The 22,939-nt window shown below is 49.8% G+C and overlaps 1 protein-coding gene across 1 annotated transcript in view; it reads right to left on the bottom strand.

Annotated features, from left to right (window-relative positions):
- Positions 1-22,939, bottom strand: part of LOC104516935 (spectrin beta chain, non-erythrocytic 1-like) — a gene marked incomplete at its 5' end in the record, with an annotated part of 46,932 nt that overhangs the window by 16,037 nt on the left and 7,956 nt on the right. Inside the window, 19 exon segments of the mRNA XM_010161444.1 lie at positions 1-2; positions 5-114; positions 1,256-1,386; positions 2,174-2,452; positions 2,687-2,776; positions 2,954-3,178; positions 3,758-4,021; positions 5,238-5,384; positions 9,473-9,563; positions 13,795-13,997; positions 14,217-14,973; positions 15,607-15,744; positions 15,894-16,764; positions 17,431-17,584; positions 18,627-18,929; positions 19,533-19,691; positions 20,670-20,787; positions 21,779-21,966; positions 22,555-22,667. The exon segment at positions 1-2 is cut by the window's left edge and continues 87 nt beyond it. Coding sequence (XP_010159746.1) covers positions 1-2; positions 5-114; positions 1,256-1,386; positions 2,174-2,452; positions 2,687-2,776; positions 2,954-3,178; positions 3,758-4,021; positions 5,238-5,384; positions 9,473-9,563; positions 13,795-13,997; positions 14,217-14,973; positions 15,607-15,744; positions 15,894-16,764; positions 17,431-17,584; positions 18,627-18,929; positions 19,533-19,691; positions 20,670-20,787; positions 21,779-21,966; positions 22,555-22,667 — 4,343 coding nt within the window.

The raw sequence follows: 22,939 nt of genomic DNA, 5'->3' as shown, positions 1-22,939 counted from the left end.
TTCAGCTGGAACAGCCTGTGCCTCTCATCCAGCTTGCCCCGTCTCTCTTCAGCCAGATCCTTCAGGCCTGCATACAGCTTATCCACTTTGGACTGGCGCATGCTGATCCGCTCACTGAAAGAAACAGAGAGCATTCAGTCCCCACCGTCTTCTACACATAATTAAACAGGGAAAACCAAACCTACAGGGAACAGAAATCACTCCCGGGGTATTTAACGCACAGAATGTGTGCCTGCTGCACGCACAAATTTGACTCGGGACACACGGGACAAGCCTCTGCTGGCACAAACTTCCCTGTCACGGCTTTAGAGAGCAAAGCTGGGAACCAAGCTCTCCGCCTGTGGGACCACAGATCACACCGGAGTCTTCTTCCAGGCAGGAGCTGAGCGGCTGAGGCAAGTGGCATTTCATTTTCATTCAAATTCTGTGTCAAAGTCCAGAAGTACTCACGAGTTTCTTACTCCCTAAAGCTCAGCATTTCCAAAGTGATGGAGACTTCTGCTTGCTGCATCCTTTGCCTGCATTGTGTCCTGTGAAACTGCCTCCCCTCCGCCTTCCGAAGTTAATTCTGTTATTTCGGTACTCAGCCAGGAAATCCACTCAGAAATTGTGACCACAAGAGAGTGCTTTTGAGTTAAATAACAATCTTCCACGGGAGGCAGGGAGTGTCTTTCCTGAGATGGGCCCATCTGCCTGTGCGGGCAGAGCAGTTACACACCCGCCGTGCAGTCAAAGCCCAAGGAGGATTCCTGTGCTGCGCTGCAGCTCTGTCGCTGCAGCTCTGTCTGTTCGGATTCACTTCAGCTCCCCAAATCCTCCCACAGGGGAAGTCACTTACAGATACATGTACCAAACCCAAGATGTTAATGTGCCCAAGCATCGGCTCCCAGTCTCTGGTTCCAGCGGAACCTCAAGGAGAGGAAGCAGATGGCGGGAGCACTGCCCTACAGGCAGAAGGGTAAGTGGCCGTGAGCCTATGGGCTGACCTGGCACCACCAGCCCCTACAAGGGCTACAACAGGCATTTATTGAAGGTGCCCAGTACTACCCAGAAACCAGCAGCTGCACACCCTGACGCTGCTCAGGACCCTGGCTCTGGCCAAATCAGGGTGCTCAAACACTCATGAACTGAGTGGGGCTGAACTCTTCCTCCGTACACTCTCTCTTCGCTGTAGGCCTTGTGCGTCAGAACAACCCAATGAAGTGACTCAGCTACTGAAGGAATGCATAATCCAATTAAACCCCGTAATTAATACCTTTCTGGGTGATTATCTGCCACCAAAGTTCTGCTGGTCTTTGAAAGCTGGTGCACAGTTTCAGCATAGTCTTCTACAGCTTGTTCCAAGATCTGGTGTTTCTTCAGCATGGACACCGCGCTCTGCTCATCCTGTAAGGGGGACAGAAAGTGACACTCAAGTCCCTCACTCCAGAGGAAGACATCACACAGCAGGTTCCAGCTGGTGTGCGATTGCGGTAGCCAGAAAGAACTGCTCCCAAGTGCAGCTTGAAGCCAAGTTGTTCTGACAACGGTATAATTAACAGTCGAGTTCACAGCAAACGGTACCCACAGAAAGCAGATTAACAAGCGAGAGTCAACGCAACAACCCCTCTGGGATGCAGAGCACAGTTACATCAGCTGAGCACCGAGCATGTTGGAGTTCCTCTCCTGTGCAGCCCCTGGTGTGTTGGCACAACACGGCTGACTGTGCAGGGCTCGGAAAAATGCCGTGGTTTTAGGCTCGTCAGGCTTTTCAACAACAGCCTGGGTCAAAGAAAAGAAATCCTATGGGGCCCACCACAAAGTGCCTGGAGAAACTCCGATCAAAACCTTCTAGGCATCGTTGGGATGAAGAAAACAACCCCCGACTCTCAGTGTGACCTGGTAATGTCAGTAAGCCTTTTCATTACACTATTTCTCCTGAGGCACTGTTCAACGCTGATATTCCTTTTTATTTGCCTTGCTTAGGTATAAAAACAGACAACAAATCCTTTTTTTGACTAGTACAGCAGGGCCTGTCCTCCCCACGACGACGGACGAGATGATCACGTGCAGTTTCACAAGGGGATTAAATTGGTTCGCGTTACCGTTACACCAGTGACACATTCAATTATGTCACTGCCCCCCTCCAGCTAAGCAATTAGAACCAAACCAGCGTCGCCGTGGAGCTGCTCACCTTGGCTTTCTCTTCCGACATCATGTAGAGCTCCTGCTCACTCATCCAGGCCTCAGCCTCAGCAGCATCGAAGTAATACTGCTGTGCTCTGTGCGACTCCTCCAGGCGCTTGTGGCGTTTCTCGGTCTCCTCGATCAGGAGGTTCCACAGCTGCTTCAAGTCCGCAAGTCTCTGCCGAATCGCTTCCGCGTTGGGGCTGCTCTCTGTGATAATGTTTTGGCTCCTCTCAAAAATGTCATCGATACGAGGCTGATGCCCCTGGATTTCTTTCTGAAGGGTCTATATGGGAGAAAAGCAGGCGGATGAGATGCTGCACCGAAGACGAAAGACAGGAGTTCAGGGGTCTTAAGTCCAGAGGGGCAGCAAAAGGCATGACATCAGCTCAAGCCGGGGCTGTGCCCTCTCTGAGCGTGCCAGCCGCAGCACATCACCGCCAAGCACCCATCGTTCTACCCCAAGCCTTTTCTTCCTGAACCAAAGAGAAAGAGCAGGTTTCTGAGAGTACCTCCTTACCTGGTTTTTCTTTATTAGCAGCTGCACAGTCTGGAGGTTGTGTCCATGATCAGTAGATGTAGCTATGGGCATCCTCTCTCCGACCCACAGCTGGAAGGGAAGAGGAATACACATGGTTTCAAGCAGCCCCAGACACAGCTGGGGCAGCAGAGGGGCGGTGCACCCAAGATGCAGAGCATGCCATGGAGCCCTGATCGAAGGGTTTCTCCTCTGCAGCAAGGGTGGCATTTTCCTACTGTCTGGGGAACCGTATCTCTTTATACTCACAATTTCATCCTCCACGTCCCGGTTGAACTGGTGGATCTCCTTGGAGGCCAGCAGGTTTGCCTTTCTTTCATTCAAGGGTTCCAACAACTCCAAAAATTTCTTTTCCACAGTAAGGCGTTTGCCGTCGACTTCGTCCGTACTCTTCCCTTCTTGACTCAAAGCTCTTGCTTGGCTTTGCAGCTCCTCTATCTCCTTCTTACGAACGTCCATTTGATTCTCTAGCATCTAAACAGAAACAGGGCAAAAAGGTCCTGCAAACCGGGGTAAAAGCCGTTGGTACGACTAAGGTACGTCAACAGCTTCGCAAGAAGGCAGAACAGTAAGGATTTACCACGTCAACGATTACTGTAGCATCGGCACTGCAAGGAACAGGGCTTAGGCACAGATTCACAACGGCGGCCACCTGCTGACAGCCCTGAGTGCCACCTGCTTGTGCAAACAGTGAATTTGGCCAACGACACACATCACTCCCTGCTCTCCTTGCTGCCTTTACAGCAGGGAATCAGGGACCGACCGGCGTTGGACAAGTCTGAACCGCAGGCAGGCGGCCGTGGACAGAGAGGGAATGACCGGAGACTGGAGCACTCCAGTTATTAACTTGGGGAAGGCAGGCAGTGTAAGGTAGAGATTGTATTCAAGAAATTGACGGCTGATTTGTTTCTAGGTGTATTTCTGGTTCTTCTTAAAGACATATGAAACAACAGAAGAAAGAAAAGCAAATAAATTCTTTTCTAAACCGAAAGGATCGCCCGTGCGTGCCTCTGCGTGCGGCCACCTGCTGTCTGCCCACTGCACTTCCTTTACCTGCTGCTTCTTCAACAGGATGTTGACACTGGTGAGATCTTTTCCATAGTCGTCCGACTGAATTTGACTCTCCAAACCGTTCAGCCACTTGTCCAAATCAGCACAGCTCTGGGTGAAAAGCTCCGCCTTGTTTGCATCAAAGAGACGCTGAGCCTTGGTCTGGGTAGTGGATTCGAGCTCATCCCACATCTGATGGAGCCCCGTCAGCTTCTCTTTCACTACCGCTTCGGTCTCGGGTTTCTCTGCAATGAGCTGCATTCCCTCCTGCAAAGCAGAGAGCAACAGAATGGTACCTCCTCCAGAGCGCTCCGACCGTTAGTTAAATTATTCTAATCAGAACAAGCACTCAGGATGCCTCATCTGCTGGCAGCATCAACCACTCATCTTCTATCTGCCATTATCCGGTGATTCCTTCCAGAACCCTGGTGCCTAGCACCGGCCCAGCACGTGGACTGAGGATATTTAATACCTTATATCTTAACCCAAACATTGGATTAGTTTGGGAAACATTTTCTTTACTTCTACCCTGCATCTGGGTGGTGCTGACACGGGACAAAACCTTCCCAGACATGAACACCCTCACAACCCAGCAGGATTAATAGCTGTGACCCCCGGAACATTAATACAGTGATGTCAGGGTCAATACACAAGGCTGCAATCTGATTTTTCAGAGGCAAAGGGTGAGGATGCATTAGCATCACGAAAAAAGTACTTCCAGTTCTAAGAGCGGCCTTAATGACACCATTAAAGGGTACTGCTATTTGCAGATCACAGAGAGGCCTCTAATGGGATCCAGAGTGCCAAAGTGGGAGAGGAAACGAGCAATTAAGCTAACTTACTGAACAGAAACCCCCTGTCAGAGCTGAAGAGGAGACCTCCTTAGCGTTCCAGAGCTGCACATGAGCAATGGGGCTGGGGAGGGGGAAGTGCAGCTCATCACAGCGTTATTACAGCCTCCAAAGTAACTGGAGACAGAGCTGAGAATCGCAATTAACTACAAAACCGGCTGTACTTCACCTCACGCTAGTTTTGCATGGGGAAAGGCAGCCTGATGATAGTCCCGAATGAATGCAAACCAGCAGGACAGCATGGGAGTGCAAATTCAGTTATTTGCCTGCATTCTGCCATTTCCCAGGCAGTACTTTATTAGCTCAAATCACAACATTTAACCCTTTCACTCTTCGGGTATGAAAACCGGGTTCCGCCTTCCCCCTGACAGACAGGGAAGACCAGGCAAAATTGAAGTGGCAGCTCGGCCACCGACTACTCTGAGAATGTCTAGAATGAAAGCCATCTCACACCGGTGAGGATGGGCTAGGTGGAGACACGATGCGATGGATGCTGATTCTACAGCAAGGAAACCTCCTGCCTTAGCTGGGGAGGTGGTTCAAGAACCGGTTCTGCAGAGGAACAGGTCCCACCTCTGTGCACAACCATCCTGGACAAAGAGGAGGGCATTTTTCCGACGTTCTTTAGTTACCTTTTCAATCTTCTCCAGCCATTCCTTGTTGGATGCAAGTTCTGCCATAAACGCCTGATGCTTCAGCCATTTGCTATGCAGGTTCCTTGCCTCATCGTAGGACATATCCTGGGCTGTAAGCATCTTCTCATTGATCCAGAGCGAGAGCTGGAAAGGGAAACACACGGGTGTTGTGAAAACATCTGCAGCGTGACGTTCTGCAAAGTACCAAAACGCCTCCAGACCGAGGACAAAGAGATGCCTCTACGCAAGAGTTGTGTGACACTCCGAGGCTGCTTTTACTCAGGGTTCAGGCACGGATCCACCTCTTCAACAGTTCAATCTAACTGTCCATCTCCAACGCATAACTAACCCCTGACTCAAGCAGAAAGGAATCAACCCCACGACCAGCAACATTAAATGCACGGGTCTCACCCGGTTCGACGGCGAGAGAAACAGGGACAACACGTGTCCTACTTACTGGTCACCGCCTATTTCCCAACTGCTCTTCCCCTGCAACACTACTCAACGTGCTACTCAGGACTGGGACTGGAATGTCTCCCCATGCCCCTGTGGAGCCTGACTGACTTGCCGAGGACCCTGTGGAAGGACACACTAATGGAGCAGCATGCAAAAAGCACTGCCCAGCATCAGACAGAGCCCCAAGGGGCATGGAAAGGCACTCTCCAACTCCCCAGCATTAGGCAGAGCCCCAGGGTACATTTTGCAGGGAAACCCTGAACGAGAAGTTCTGCATTTCTACTTGTATCAGAAGCCTTAAGCACAAAGTTGGTTTTGTACCACTAATCCAAACCCCATTTGTACCTTTTCCCATTGTCTTTTTCTATATAGGTTTACATAAATAGATTTATTTATCCCATCTCCAGTTAAGGTTTTGGTACTCAAGACTTTCCTTTTCCCATTATAAAAATCCAAGAAAGATTTCATTCAGATTTTCTGAAAATACAAAGACACTGTGAACAATTTCCAGATCAACAGTGGAGAAAAATCAATACTTCAGAAAACAGCTCACTTGCCAAGGGCAAATGGAACGTGAAACATCAAATTCCCTCCTAGGGTGAGTCTGACTGCTTTATCTATCCCTTAGGCATGGATAAAAACCACAGTCACGGGAATGTTTACAGAATTTGAAAAAGCTTCATTTTCTGCACATTTAGAGCCACGTAGCCAAGCGGAAAATGTCCAAACAAACCCGAGCTTTGTCTCCAGAATGCCATCCCAGCCACGCACGCCGTCCTGCCCAGGAAGGACCCTGACAAGCGGAGTAACAGAGCACCGGCGAGAAGCGCCAGCTCTCCACGATGTGCTCAGGATACAGGGCAGGAATTCAGTCAGCACCCACATTCAGGATTACTCTAGACCCTGAAGCGGGTGGGTTTTCTCTTGCCGCTCTGGGTGGGAGACAGAACTGCACGGCTTGTCTTTCCCTGTTTGCTTCTACCAGCCCCAGCACTGAGTCTTCTGAGGGTTTCGACGTGTCTCCCAAGGCAGCATCATCCACATGGAGGGGGTGTGCCCCCAACCAGACGGTGGCTGCCAGGGTAAGACCCTCATTTCTGACTCCCACGACACTGTCACGTTCCTCCCGGTAACACAGGAGTGCAAATCAAGCATCTACGGGGTGGTTATTAAAATCGGGCTTTTACCACCACTGTAGTTCCCTAGAACAGTGCCCCAGACTGATGCTCGGAGTATTTACTCGCCCAGGAACCAGGCAGTTGTTAACGCCAGCAGTCAGCTATCAGGGCGCTGCCGTGGTTTGATCCCAGCCCAAATAATCCAAAACACAGCCTCGTACTAGCTACTGTGAAGAAAATTAACTCTATCCCAGCTAAATCCAGTGCCCCCTTTGCAACTACCCCACAGGACTCTGCGCCTGCTGTCAGCTCCCAGAAGGCTGCAACGCTGTGACAAACACCAGGCATGAAATACGGGAAACAGAGACAACCCCCTTGTGAATCTGGCAGAGCAACAAGGGAAGGCGAAGGCGCACCGACTGCTGCTCCGCTTCCCAGGCATCGCGATTGCCCAAGGTGACACAGCCGATCTCACGGCGTAGGGTTCACAAAACCTGCTGGCATGCTCCGGGAACGGGCAGAGAACTTGTGACGGGCAGAGCCTCGCCAAGTGCTTTCACTCCGGCGTCCCCAGAGACCTGAGCCCAGACACTCCCCAGCACTTATGGGGAAGGTGAGCTTTGGTCTCGTCTAAGGTGAGCTGTGAGAGAGCAGGAAGGCAAAGAAAACTCAATGGCAAAATTTATCACAACTCCTCAGGATTTTCGGCCATCACTATTTCATTCTCTCAGCAAACTTCTTTAGCACGTTCATATTTACGAATGCGAAAAATGGGCAAGACCCCGGGATGAACCTCTGACAGCATATCCGGCTACTACCAACACGAGCATCTGCTGTGTCTTCTCCCGTCTGTGACCCCGAGGAAAGGTTTATCATCGCTGTGCCGTTCTCATCAGCATTACCCTGCCACCTCCTCGAGCGGCACTGACCCTGAGAGGCAGGGGCAGGAAGGGGCGAGGGGCAGGAGGCCACACGTACAGGAACGCTTCAGCACGGAGTGAGCGATGAGGAAAGCGCCTGCCCCGGGGAAGGAGCACTCTGCAGAAAACACTCTTCCTTTCCTCAAGCTACAGATGGATGGGAAACGGTCCCTAAGGCGGCGGGCAGGAAGGCTGCAGGATCGTTGCCAGGTGAAGGGCAGACCGGTTCAAATCTGTCTTCTGGCAACTCCCAGCTTTGCCAGGAGAAAGCAAAGGGCGAGGTGTTCCCTTGGCTCCCTCCCGCCCCAGGACAGTGTGCTCCAGCACCCAACCCCTCCAGCCCAGCGCAGGCATCAGTAGGCACTTTGTAATTGCGCTAATGCCAAGTTCTAAGTCTCATTGTGGCTGTTTTCTCCAAAAACAACATTTCAATTCCTGGCAAGGCCAACGTCCCCTCAAAAAGGGACGGAGCCATTTGTAACGCTTGGGTATTGTGAGCCCTGGCTTTGAACAGTAGTCAAGACCTCTGCACTTTGGTGGCTGGAGAGAAACAATCGAGAGGAAAGGCATTCGGGGCCCAGACACTAAAGCTTGTCTGTTTTCCTTTTTCTTTCCATGATATAGGGGAAAAACCAGATCCTAGGGAACACCACCACACTGACCCAGAGGCTACAAGAGCTCCAGGAGTCAGGGGGATTTCCGTGCCAGAGATGCTGCAGCGGAAGGAAGAAGCTGCTGCTAATAACAGCAGAATTTTTGCTAATCTGTCATGTTTTTACTACCAAGGAAGAGCAATTTAAGCCGAGTTCACGGTTGGCTTACGCAATGCAGGAAAACAGAGTGCCTCTAGGCAACCGAGCAGTAAACATCACTTGCCCGGTTTTACAATTGTCATTGTGTTTCTTGTATGAAATCTCAGTTGTGGGCGATTCCATTCAGACCCACCGCAGCAACTTCCGGTCGCTTGGAGCTGGCTGAGATGTGCCGCTAACACAGCGACTCCTGCCTTCAGCAGCACAGCTCTGTCACAGCCAGCTCTCTTTGCAGGCTTCAGACAAGGACAGCTAGTTCGTCACGCACCTCACAGGCAAGGCTCTTCGCTATCTGCCAGCACCGCATGAAATAACCTGAAAATCTCTCGCTGAATTCCTCATGCTAGGAACAAGATTACTCCTACCTTTCAAATGCTGCAAACAGTCCTCATAAGTCACTACAAAATCTGGAAAGGATTCCTTTTTTTAAATGTGAGAGTGCTTAACAATTTTAAACACATGCAAGCTATCAGATAAATAACACATTAAAATGATCCCGTTTAATCCTGCTCCACTCTTATTCCTAACTGCCTCTTCTGACTAATGCTGTGTAGGAATCACCCGCAATCTCCTGCACCACGTGCACGTCTGCGGCCGTAGACAAAATTCCTAATGACTTCAGTGCTAATCCCACCAGATTCCACACGATTAATTTATACCCCAGCAGTACATCTTTTGGCAATTTCCCCTGTCTTTAGCTTAGATGACAAAAGGAAATTCAGTTCATGAGAAAAAAAACCCTGATGGATTCATTTTTGCAGGGTTTGGGGCAGGTTACATTTTTCCAGTTGTTTACTCCACACTATATACTCCTGGGTGACTCGACTACAAAATGCTGAGGATTTCAGCCCTCCTAAAATACGGGATAAGAAGGCCCTTCTGCGGGATGCAGCTTCTCATGATAAAAGGGAAAGGGCATAACTCACCTCCTGACAATCCTGAAGGAACTTCTGAAGATCCCTGTTATCTTTCAGTCTCATCAGCAGTTCGCTGGCTGCTTCACGGTTCTTCCTATGCCTGGTAAAAACAGTAAGAGCAGAGAGAAAAACACTTGAAACAGGTATTTTGTGTGAAACGGCCGCCTGTTGGTTTCTGCAGCCGCCCTGGGATACCCGTGTGGAGTTCTTCAGGAGGTGATCCAGACGGGGGAGAGTGAAGAAGACAACCTTTATTTACCACTCACGGTGTTAGATTTGTTCCTATTTCACTGTCCAGGACTTAAAGTGAAGCGCTGCTGCCCTTGGTAACAACCCAAGAAAAACAGGGATGGAGAGTTGGGAATTAGTTTAAAGGGTGGCGATTTATAAGATGATCTCAGCACACAGACCCATGCTATGGAAATCTCCAGAGATTCGTGGTGTTGCAGGAGACTGTAAACTGCATGTTGGTAACAACAACTGGATTAAGATACCGCTTTTCCTGACTATGCTAAGTTACTAGAGCAAGCTCTCTGGAACGAACTTGGTGACTTCAGGAACACAGGGAATACTTAGGGATACATTTTACGTAGAAGCAAAAGGTCTGTAGGCAGAAGAATAGGAGAAAACCCTTTACAGGACTACAAATTGCTCCTCTTCTGCCTCAGCAGCTCCCTCTGGGCAAGCAGGCAGCAGGAGCTGTATAGATCAGACCAGAGGGGGCGGCACGGAAGGCACATGCACCCGTCACAGCAAGAGGCTGGAGTCACAGCCCAGGTAATGCTGACCTTTTGGCAGGGCTTATCTGGGAGAGCACAAAGGACCCGTAAACCACCCCGTAGGAAGAAGCTCTGTAAGGCAGCCAGCATCCGTGGGGTGGATTCCACTCCTGCGTGGCTGGCTTTTATGTGCCTGGGCACACCGAGCATTGCTCAGGCTCCTGAAGTGAAGCAAGGAACGGCTGGGGTGACATCATCGTGCCGAGCGAACACACCGAAGGCTGGATTACACTCTGGACTCCAGTGTCCTGGAGAGGACACAAGTGGTGAAGTTAAAAGGTGAATTTTCGTGACACTTATCTGAAGACAGAAGTAAGCAGAGAAGTTCTGAGAGCTGAGAAAACTGGAGTTTAAAAAACTAAGAGCCTCTCCCAGAGAACGTTGGAATTGCGAGCTTCCAGGACTTTGAAGGGAAACCATGCAGGGATATCAGAAGGTGACAACCCAAACCATACTGTGATTCTCTGATTCTGTGACATAGCTTTTCCTTGGTTTTGTCCTCAGCGCAACAAGTACGACCCTTGGTGCTCAGAGCCACCTGAGTGTAAAAGGCTGGTTGGCTGCCCAAGGCGACGTGGAATGAGACGGAAGGAAGAGGATTCTCTGGAGAAGAACAGGGCTGAACTGTAACGAGGTTTGAACTGGGTACTTGAAGATGTGGTGAAAGTATTTTGAGGACAGACACTGCTGGAACCAGCAGGGATTCCTGTAATTCCTGTATTTTCATCACAGAATTGACATTATTTTTATGGGAATAAAGGGCCTTAAGAAGTAATTTAGTCTGTCTCCTGACCCAGACCGGTTACATCTAGACATGATTAATTCCTTATTTGTGTTCCCTAAACCCTTCAGAAGCTCCAATGACAGAGTTTTTAGAATTTTCTGTGCACCAGTAGCAAGCTTCTACCCTCTACTACCAGCACGTCAGAAGGGCTTCAGGCAGGGTGAACAGGCAGGCAGAGTGGAGAACAGCACAAGAGCGTGGCGCTAAGGAGGCTGCCTGGTACGCTGCTTCCCGGCTGCGCAGGGCGAACAGGCAGGCAGAGTGGAGAACAGCACAAGAGCGTGGCGCTAAGGAGGCTGCCTGGTACGCTGCTTCCCGGCCGCGCGTGCACACTTCGACTTCACCCGCCGGCTCACGTGGACAATCACATCTATGACTTACAGCGCCGCAGTGCCTAGGGCTGTGCTGGACGTGCTTCCCTCTCAGAGCCAAATGTCCAAGCTAAGCCAGACCCACGTGGTAAGAGAGGGGATAGGCAATGTACTGTAGTCAGTTAAAGCATGGGGGCATCTTCCTTTACGAATAATCTAGAACAGGAGAACGAGATCCTTTCAGCCCAAGGAGGTGCCTGACTCAAATTAATCCAAGAGCAGAGCACCAAAATTTGCCACGACGTTCCCCATGCAGCCTCCTCAGAGGCCCCTGAGAAGGCGACCAACGCTGAGAACCGACAAAGTCGCTTGTGGTTTAACCGTAAGCCTGTGGGTTTCGAAGCTGTGCAGGAATAAGAAATCTGACACGGAGCACGACTGCGACTGCCTGCTAAGGACACCGAGACAAGGGCAAGGCAGTTTTAGGTGCTGCAGTTGTCCCCTGTGAACTGCTCTGAAAGACTTCAGCTCCACCTACTTCTGCCCTCTCCTTCCTTCGCCCCATCCCTACCACGTCTGTTCAGATGGTAACAATTCTAGGGCAGGGTCCGCCTGCTGCACCAAGGGGTCTCCCTGAAACAGGGTGAAAGCAGGGCTGTAAAAAACACCGCTGGCAGTGCTAACAACTCCAAAGAGCTCCATGCGGGAAGTACAAGTACGGAGCCACTGCACATATTTGTACTTGTTTGTTTTGGTCCTTTGTTATACATCCAGGTGGAGCTTGGTTGGGAGAGCAGTGTTTTGTACAACCGAAGAGGCTTCCTTTGCTACCCCTCCCACTACACCCGGCCCTGCGGCTTTGTTCTTGAGGCTTATCAGTCTCACAGACTGGGAGAGCAATCACACGGATTTCCTGAATGGCAGCCACCGGATGGTTTTTGCAGTGCTCTGCATAAATAGCTCTGGAGTTGGGGAAGCGCCTTGGGGAAAAAAAAGTGGGCTTAAAAAAGAAATACCGTCTGTAGGGCTCGCTGCCGTTGTGAGCAGGAACTGCAGCACACACCCCGCAGCCGGGATGGCTCAGGTGGCCGGCGGGGGGGCACGGAGCAGCTGCACGGGGACAGTCACCAGAGCCGGGGTGGCAGGAACCTCCCTGCAGGGCAGAGGCTGAAGCTGTCTCCCGCTTCAGCCACCTCAGAAAGGGCTGCAAGAAGCAGCTGACCATTTGCTGCTCTATCCCTGGATGCTCTCTTTTCCCATGTTCCGAAAGGTGCAGAAAGAAGACACCTGGCCTGAAAGCCGGGATCAAGTCCTCTCACTTTCCTAGGTGGGTGGGAAAACTTCCAGCAAAGGACACTGGAAGTCAGAGGGGATAAATAAGGAAAATTCAGGCCTGAGCTTTCACCTTGATTGCTTTCGTATAATGTCTGCTTCTGGATCTGCAGATCCTTACTGGGATCTACAGGGAGCCAAGCGGGTTAGGAACAAACCATGAGGTGTCCTTGGCGTGAGGCTGTCAGAGGGCTCCGAGGCCCTCAGCAAGCTCTGGAACAGGAGCAGGAGCATCCACCTTTCTGGAAGCCATGAGCCACAGCTAAAGCTGGTGCATCCACAGGGAGATGGTGGCCGAAACGGGAAAGGCCCAACATTATCTGCACTACCTCAGTTTCTCCTTGGAGACAAAGGCAAAGGTAACTCTTGGCTCACCAGCTGCAGGAGGATGCAAGTCTGACATGAAAGGAGCGTGAGGTTCCTGCTGTGTTCTGATACTCCTGACTGAAAAAAGCCCTGAAGACTCCACTATTATCCAAACCAGAAGCAGAAAGAACAGCCATCAAACCTGAGCATTTGGTTTTCAAAGGAAAAGAAACCCTTAACTCCTGTAGCATCCAACCCGCAGCCAAGAGACAAAGCCCGAGACTTGTTCCAGGATGAAAGACACATTTGTCCCAATGCTCCCTAATCTGATCTCACAAGGGCCAGACAGTTGGAAGCGGGGATCAAAGCCAAGCGGGTGGGGTAGATACAATGCCAGTTACACTCCTAAAGAGCCGCATTCCTTCCGCAGAGGAAGGACAGGAATGCATCCTTGTAATTATATCAACTAGGAGGTAGCAGAGGAAACCAGGGCTTGTGGAACCACGTACAGCTAACTGCGACAGCTCCCACCGTAAGGTGAAGGTTCTTGCTGCTCCCAGAATCATACGGCACTCACGTAGCCAAACTCTGGGTAGTGACCTCATTATCTGAGCAAGTCTCTTGAAAATGGGAGAAGTGCTATTTAACCAAGGTTAGGCCAGCACATTTTTGAAACATTACAGCTGCTACATTGCCCAGGACAAAGAAAACAGCCTGCCACAGACATTTTTTGACATGTTCCTTTGCCTTTGATTCTGGTAAAAGATCATCTCTCAGAGAACAGAACTGAAGCTCGTTCTGCCACCGCTCTGACCTTACCTGTCATCAATAGAGTCCACCTTCTCCTGGATTCTATCGGAGTTAATGTTCCCATCACTAACCAGCCTCCTTCCCGTCTCCACAACGGCGTTGATCTTTTCTTCGTTGGCATCCATCGTGGTCATGAAATCCTCCTGTTTTTTAATAGCAGCTTCTGCTCCTTCCAAGGTAGTGGGCATTTCCGTGTGTGCCAGAACGTACTCCTATAAACGGGAGAGAGAACAGAGTTACAGGCTGCCTGCTCCAACAGGTTCACCACATCTGAAAAGAAACATCTCCCAAGAACAGTTAGGAGTAAAAGACAAGAACCAAAATCCAGTTTAAAAAGGGCCATTCATCTGTTGGCAGCCCTCCTGCCAAAGGATCCTATTTGTAGCGTGCCACCCCGCAGGAATGAAATAAGGTCTATCTTGACCACTCGCCTGGTTATTGAGAAATGCTTCTGCTTGCTTGGTATCTCTGAGAAACAGCTGGTAGGCATGCGACTGGGAAAGGAGATTTTGCCTGTTCTCCCACATTTTGTGAAGCTCATTCCATCCAGTGTCCAAAGCTTGCAGGCGCTGGCGCAGGAACATGTACTGAGCGTCCGTTTGCCCTTGGGTCACCATCTCACCCATGTCCCTCATCTTCTGATAATCTTCCTCGTAATTGTTGATTTCATTCTTAATATTCTCGTGTTGCGTGAGCAGCTTCTCGGCCTCCGTCAGCGTGTTTGGCATGTCTTCAGATGCGATTGCCGTCTGCGTTCTGGATAGCCAAGATTGGAAGTCATCCAGATCTCTCAGGAACTGCTGCAGTTTGCTGGCCTCTCCAAGGGACTCCTCCCGGTTCTTGAGGGTGGTCTTCATTTCTTCCCACACGTCGTTGATCTCCGCGAGCCGTGAAAGGATAGCCTGGGCCTGGTCGGGATGCTCCGATTCCAACTTCTCCGCCTCTTTTTGCAGGTCACTGAGCTTGGCTTCAATGGCTACCAGGTCCCGTTCCATGCCCGTCAGCTTCCGCTGCAGGGCCATCACTCCAGCTAGGTCATTACCCAGATCTTGTGTGGATTCGATCACTTTGGTCTTTTCCCTGATCCAGGATTTGGTTTCGTTACATTCAAGATGGTAGTTCTGAATACTCAGGGCAGAGAGCAGAGCATCCTTCTTCCTATCTACCAGTTCTCTGAATTGGCTCCATCTGAAATTTGGGAGGAGAGAAAAGCAGAGAGATTGAGATTTGGGTCTCTGATCTGATAAGGCACCTGAGATTTGATAAGGGAACAGGATACGGCAACTCTGCTGAGCGAGCAGTTGCTCGCATTAGCTTGGCAAGGCAGGAAATCACGTAACTCTTGAGGATTTCTCAGTCCTTCCCACACCACTGACAGCTTTAGCAAAACAACCACTGACCAGGCCGCGGTGTATATTAAACATGACAAGCACCAGCCACACCGAATCTGTGAAAGTACTGTTTCTCCTCAAGTGAAAAATGGCTAGCTTCAGCTGATTTTCATACTAAACGTATTCTCTCGGTTCACTTGAAAGCAAGAAAAGAAGTGAGTTTACACTAAATTATATCAGTTTCTTTTTTATCGCAATAGTCGTTACAGCAAATTGCCGGCTCTCAAATCAAGGGACCTGATTGGAAGTCAACAGCAAAACCCCGTTTGTTAATCAACTACTTGAAAAGACCCAGCTCTTCCTTCTGAAGCTTTAAAGGCCTGCCCTGAGGTCACTTCAGGTCCCGGTACCAGAACAGCGTAAAAAAACGCGTATAAGGACACAAGTGACCTCGGTGTGTCACGTTCCTGAGCACGAGGCCTCGGCTCACCTCGTGTTGAGTTTGTCTTGCTGCGCTTTGATCTCCTTCTCGCTGGGATGGCCGCTGTGCATGAGCTGTCTCGCAATCTGGTTCACCACCGCAACGCGGGACGCCTGGTTGTTCATTTCGGGTTCTAAGCTTTCAAATCTGGTGGGGTTTGGGGGGAAGGAACCAAAAAAGAGATCACACAAGCATTAGAGAATCCGAGCCACGGGCAAGCTGAGGAAGGCAGCTGGCGTAAAAAACCCTTCCGCCCCGTATCTCCCAAACATCACGGCAAAGGCATTAATCCTCACCTGTGCTGGATCACTTCCAGGTCCTCCAGCTTCTCCGGAATCTGCATATTATTCAGCCACTTCTCCTTTTCGTCAATCCAAAGCTCACAAGCATCCGCCTCGCTGAACATCTTGTAAAGAGCAAGGGTATCCTGCAAGGCCTGTTTGCGCAGCCGCGTCAGCTCGGCCACCTCTTTGTACCTTTCCTCTATCCCGGACAACCTGCCTTGCACGTCGGGAGATCCGGCGTGTTCCTGCGGGAGAGCCTTTGCTTGTTCGTGCAGCGAGTCGATGGTTGGCCGGTAGCTTGCAATCTCTTCAGCCACATCTTTGTGCTTCTTGACCAAGGACTGAGTGGAATATTCATCATGGCCAACGTCGTTGCTGGAGACAATCTTGAGGATGTCCAACATCCACGCATCGATGTCGTCAGCGTCGGCCTGGAACTGGTGAAGGAGAGAGGCTTCCTCCAGACGCTTCTTCCTAATGGCAGATAACTGTTCCAAGTTAGCCCACTGCTCCCGGATATCCTTAATCCTTTCTCTGATTTTCTCAGACCCGAAATGCTCCTCCGCAATCATGTCTTCACCTTCTTTTATCGCCTGCTGAAAGTGGCCGCTACGACCACTCATTTCGTCTTCAAACGCCTTATGTTTGCTCAAGAGACGGACGACACTGGTTAGGTCCTTCCCATAGTCATCGGATGACAGGATCTGTTCCTTCTCCCTGATCCACCCCTCTTCTTCAGCCATTTCCCAGAAGAATTTCCAGAGGCGCCGCGACTCCTCCAAGCGGGCCCGGCGCTCGGCTGCGAGCTGGCACAGCTCTTGGTAACAGAACTCCATGTGAGCGACGCGGTCCCTGATAACCTGCGGGTCACAGGGTTTGTAACCTGTTTGGACAGAGAACGCACGTTACGACTCGGACTGATCTGTTTTCGTCTCAACAGCTGGGGCGCGGGCAGGGTTCTTAATTCCTGTTTGTTCATCTACAGAGCTTACGTGAAGGAATTCAGAGTCTCCTGAAAGGGAGTGTGAACTACTCAGACTCCATGATACAGTAACACAGATCAGAAAATACTGATCTTTGCAGAGGGGAAAAAAGAAAAACACTGAAGGAAAGAGATTCACCACTGTTTTCAGTGAAACAAAATTCCCTACTCCAGGTTCACACGCCACTGCACAACATGAACATCGTTCACTCTAGTCAGTGACACGGGTTTAGTGGAACTGCTTCTACCAAGCGTAACTTGGGGCAACGTCAGACTGAGGTCAATAATCTGTCTTGCTGGCATTAGAAACGCAGAAGGGGAATTCCTGGTGACTGCTACAAGTTACAGCAACTGCTGGTTCAGAGCGTGACATCCCATGCAAAACACAACGAACTCTTGAGCAGGTACCTGGACTAATTAATCACTGACACAGCGAGCGAAGAAGGAACAAATGAAGCTGGATTCTCTTATTCCAGTGCCGAATTTAACCTAGCGTGCCTTGCGGAACTAATGAGGCTTATAGCTAACCTCACAGGTGATTAGGACAAGGACGTGTTGGCTGGTTACCTTCTCCATCGGTGGCAAACTTCTGAGCAGATGCGTTGACCCCGCGCACTCTCTCAGCCTGAATAGCAATGTCAGCTTCCACCAGAGCATGTTTCTGCAACAGGTCTTCAACGCCCAGCAGATGTTTGCCATAGTCTTGAGACAGCAGAAGCACCTGATCAAACAGAAAAGACCAGTGACATGGGCTGAAGACCACAAACGATTTCTTTACGACTCCTGGCGTTACACCATTCCCGGTCGTTATGTCCAGAGAAACACCAGGCCCATCAGATCGATATTTCAAATGTATAAAGACATGGCTGATGGGAAGTTGAATCAGTATTTTTAAACTCACTGGCAACCATGAAGAACTTCATAGAATCATGCAATAGTTTGGGTTGGAAGGGACCTTAATGATCATCCAGTTCCAACCTCCTGCCATGGGCAGGGACACCTTCCACTAGACCAGGTTGCTCCAAGCCTCATCCAGCCTGGCCTTGGACACTTCCAGGGATGGAGCATCCACAGCTTCTCTGGGCAACCTGTCCCAGTGCCTCCCCACCCTCTCTGGGAAGAACTTCTTCCTGATATCCCATCTAAACCTCCCCACTTTCAACGTAAGCCCATACTGACCGCTCTTATCTGCGGTTCTAAGTGTAGGATGATGAGAAGCCAAGTCAGCCCAGCAGGACCAAGGCAAAGTACTCAGCCCAGGTACCGTGAGCTGCCGCTGAGCTACACACATCCTCCTTTGCTCCAACAGCTTCCAAGTCCTGCTTGGCTGAGGGACAAGAACAAAGTCATGGTCCTTTCCCTTCTCGGATCCCAAGAGAACAGGCAGGAAGAAATTCATGCTTTTTAAAGCACAGAGGTGAAGAGGTGACTTTTTCCCCATGTAAATCAGGGTGAAGAGAGATTATTTCATTCCCTTTCACCACAGTCGTCATCCTTACCCAAGCCTCTGGCCCTTACGAGACAGCACGAAGCTGAAAAGCAGCTTTTTATAGGAGTGAACTTGTTCTTTTCCCTTGTTCGTAAGCTTTATTTTTAAAAAATCATCACAAGGTAGAAGGAACCTGTTCACTGCTCTACAATGTGGCTCGTCTGCATTTATCTATTAAACCAGAGGGGCGAAACGAACCTTAAAAAACTACCAAAAAGGCCATCTGCAGCTCTCCAGAATGCTTGGCCTTCATCCTCAAATGGCTAACACCTACCTTCATCTCATCCATCCAGTCCATAATGTACAGCATTTCCTGGAAAATCTTTTGCAGGCCAAGATTCATCTCCAGCCGCTGTCTCCGTGCCCGGAGCAGCTCCAGGAGATACTCCCACAGGCGTATCACGTTGTCCTTTCTCGCAGTGATGCGTTTGATATCGTGGTAATTTTCAGTCTCAAGCTCCTTCGCAACGGCAACCACGGCCTGGACTCGCTCTTCGTAAGCGGCAATGTCTGTTTCAATGGCCTCGTGCTTCTTGGTTGCGGCCTCTACTGCCGGGAGGTCAAAGCCAAAATTGTCCTGGAAAGACAGAGACGCTTCTTCAGCAACGGCTGCTGAGGAGAAACGCCCTGCTCAAACCCTAACATGATTTCTGCTTGTGCAGAATACACTTGTTAGCAAATCAGGGATCTCAAAATGCTCTGAAGAGCCTTTTTTAATGAAACAAGAGATACCCCTGACAACCAGTGATAAAATCAGAGACAGCGTTTACTGCCTTTGGGGGAAGAACCACGATGGCCACTAGGATTAGGCTGGGGCTTTGGCCTTTTTTAGTCACCTGTAATATTATAAAATCTAACTCTTGGGCTCATTTCACAGAACTGACCAAAATACTCAGATAAAGAAAACCCTGACAGCAGGTAGGTATTTCCACATCAGTATCTCCCGTGTACAGAGCGACAGATTCGAGGAAGGGCTACCCAAAGGCGTTAAAGGTAGGACACACAGCACGTTCACATACACACTAAATCCACATTTGAGCACACGTACAGTAAATATAAATACACATGGATTCAGTAAAATACGAGGCACAGGGCGGAGATGTTCTCTTTGCAAGAACCGTATCCTCTAATGACTCATGGGAATCATTTCAGTCACACCGACAATTTCTGAAAGCAGCACCTGAGAAACGAGACGCTGGTTTTCACTCAGCCAAGTTTCTCTCATAGCTGCCTTGCGATCAAATCTGCGTGCGAGTTGTTCCAGTTTCTCTTGTCTGATGAGCTCATTTCGCAGTGCCAGTTCTCTTTCATGTTCAGCTTTTTCCAGTCTTTCCCAGGCCTAGAGACATGGAGGAAAAAACACGCGTCTCCTAAACACACATTTTTACAGGATCATGATGAATGACACCTTCTTTGCATGAAATGGGGAGTGAAGTCACCACGGCCAAGTTTCACGTTTGTTTACTCGCCAATACCCCTGGTTTGCATTGGCTGGCCTTACACCTAGCACACGACTTCAGATTTGCCCTCCACTGGCTCCTTTTCGGAGCAAGGGGTGCAAGACCTGGTTATCTCAGATGCGTTTTCTCGAGCTCATCTGCCTTGTTTGCCTCCAGCAAAGCCTGCGCAAACCCCCTGCCTGGAATGTGGAAGAGTATCGGTTTAAAAAAACCCTCCCCAATAAGCAGATTCTGTCTTCCTCCTTTAGGAAACGGGAATTAGAGAATCGCGCCCTCGTGCCTGTAAAACCAACACACAACTGCTGGTCTTCATTACATTCACTTTGGAAAAGAAAACAACCGTGGAATTTGGTTACTCTGAGTGCATACGAGTCCTTTTCCCCCCCACAAGCCAAAAGTTATTCCCATGCGTGACATTAATACTACAAAACCAGAAAGGCTTAGAAGCGTGCTGAAAGGCAGCTAATCACCTTGCAGATCTTCTTACAAACAACCAAAATACCCACAATTAAACCCAAACTACGCTAGATTCTTCTAAATCTTAACAGATGTGAAACTGCCTGAAGCCCAGGCGGGCGCAAGCACGGGGGCTTCCCGCCAGTGGGAGAGCTTTTGCTCTCTAGGATGCAGAGCGAGGCCGCGGGCACCCACGACAGCTGCGTGTGAATGCCAAGCGCCCTCGGCTCGGATTAGTGACTCCGAGCTATAAGGTAAGGCCACCCCAGCGGGCCCATCCCTACAGTCACCCCACATCAAGGCTGGAGACAGGAAATGCGTTTCTTCCCGGCACGCTGGGAAAGAGACTGGAAGAAACCAACGAAATCCCGAGCCGCGCAGGAGGAGCGGGCTCAGTTTACCTTGTTAATGTCCGAGATGAGTTTGCCCTCCCTTGGCATGTACACTTTCTGATTGTTGGCTCTCATTTTGCTTTGGATGGTAAAAAGCAGCACTTCCAGGTTTCCTTTTTCTGTAAATCTAAACAAAATTGTGCACAAGGGTTGAGATGCAGTCAGGCTTTCGTTGCTACTGAGGTACTACAAAGCACTTCCTTCCAACCCTGACATTATGAATGGAACAGTCAGGCAAACACCCTCATCTTGAGTGAAAGCTGGTAGCAATCGAAATAGCCCCCACGCCCCCGGAACCAGTCGGGTGGAACAGCAAAAGAGGCTTCGCAGAAGTCAGCTGTCTGCGTGCTGAGATTTACACCCCTCGGGGTCAGAAACGTGCGGGGTTTTATTCTATTACGTGCGCTGTCTCGGTTTACTCTACGAGAGATGGGAGTTCTGTTTAAAGCCCACTGCAGCCAATCAACTCTTCCCGCTGTTTTCCCTGAGTCGTTCACCTGGGAACTAAACAAACTCCAGAGGCACTAGGGAATAGTCTGCAGTTTTAGCACATGTCTGGATACCCTGTAATGCTTTGGACTGGGAATTGTTATCCAGCAGAATTTGTATCAGAAAAAAATAATAAACCGGTCTGATACCGTAACGCTAGCAGGAACTTCCCAGAAATAGGCTGGAGTTTTGGTGATGTCAGTCCAGCAAGCACAGCTGGTTTATTTAGCCAGACACACTTCCTCTTCGTTTTGGATAAGCCCTGCAAGTCTTTAAATAGCAGCGCCCCGGGATTACACTCTGCTAGCAAGCAGGACTGGCGGTATCACTGTCCTAACACGGCTGCCGCTCGGATTATAGGGCAGGCATCCCACGAAGCGACAGCTTCCAGGGCTCTCAGAGCCCGTCGGTGGCGTGATCTGCACGCTGAACAGCACAAAGCAAACGGGCCCCGAGCGATAACGACGAGCGCCAATTAGAAATAGGATACCTGAGTTTGTTCAGAACAATAAATTCTTAAGCCAAGATTAAAATCACTGGGATGTGTCTGGTTTTAGTAAAGAACAACACATCAGTGATTGACCAAACAACGCGAGACCGCTGTTGTCTTAAGCCGAGATTAGAATTACTTGGGTGGTTTCTCCACGGTGCGATACGTGTTGAAGGCCTGGAGCTGCTGCTGCACACCAACCAGCGAGTTGGCAAACTTGCGGTTGTTGAGGATGATGATGGTTTGCTCAATCCACTCAAGAAGGTCAGAAGCCAGCGACTCGTATTTCTCAATCATCTTCTCCGTTTCAATGGCATTGTCAAGCACCTGCAAGGAGCAGCACGGCGTCACGCGGGTAACGGGCAGGGCTCTTCAGGCATCTAAATCCAACCAGCTACATAAAGGAAACCGTCGAGAGGCCTGACTTATGAATGCAAGGGGGTCATTCCCCAGTGCCACAGGGGCTGGGATCTCTGAGGAAAGAGGGCTTTGCATTTTTCAGCGGTGAATCCCCATGGTCCCACGGCAATAGAGAGCTGAGGCTCACAAACGGATTCAGGGTGGGTAAAGATGGGGCAATTTGGCCAAAGAACGTTCCGCAAAGAACGACTGCACATTTTTTTAAAGGAGGGACTTTTCTGGGCTCCGGAAGAGACAGAGAAGCAGCTCATGGGAAAGCAAAAGCAGCACCAATGGACAAATAACAAGGAAAAATAAAACACCAGCCAAATGTTTTCTAGTAAGAGGCAACTGGAAACTGACTTCTCCTCCCAGTCACATTTAACATTCAAAGCATGTTCAAATGCAAAGCTAAAAACTACCAGGCAGCGGACTGTCAAAAAACTAACACCCAAGAGGGAAAAACCCATCAGACTTCATCTGCTTTCTAACAATTTACAGTTTGAACTCGCCAACCTTTCCGATACGTTTTCCTTCAACAGCCAGTGCTTTCATCTTGGAGAAGTAGTGGTAGTACGTCACCACGTAGGTGATGATCGACTTCTCATCGGGGTGATCGACGCTGATATCTGCAAATCAAAGAGGAGCTGTCAGCCTACCGAGGGCGCAGGGCTTAAACAACAAAGCTCACAACGCAAGGAGGATGCACGTAAGAGTCAGAGACGGGTTCACAGCAGCAGTTCAGCTCCTAACTTTTACGTCCTAATCAGCAATGATTTCAGCAGCTTTGGGCCGGTTTTGGACCACTTGGTGCTGTAGAGTTTTGAACACTGTCACGAAGTATGTCTCTCCAGGCAAATCTGAGAGATAGATGGAAAACAAATTATTTCCTTTCCTGCAC

This window comes from Eurypyga helias, unplaced genomic scaffold (assembly GCF_000690775.1).
Source record: "Eurypyga helias isolate BGI_N326 unplaced genomic scaffold, ASM69077v1 scaffold6111, whole genome shotgun sequence".
Taxonomy (NCBI): Eukaryota; Metazoa; Chordata; class Aves; order Eurypygiformes; family Eurypygidae; genus Eurypyga; species Eurypyga helias.
Note: the sequence above shows the minus strand (reverse complement) of the source record. Positions and strands in the feature narration are given on the sequence as shown.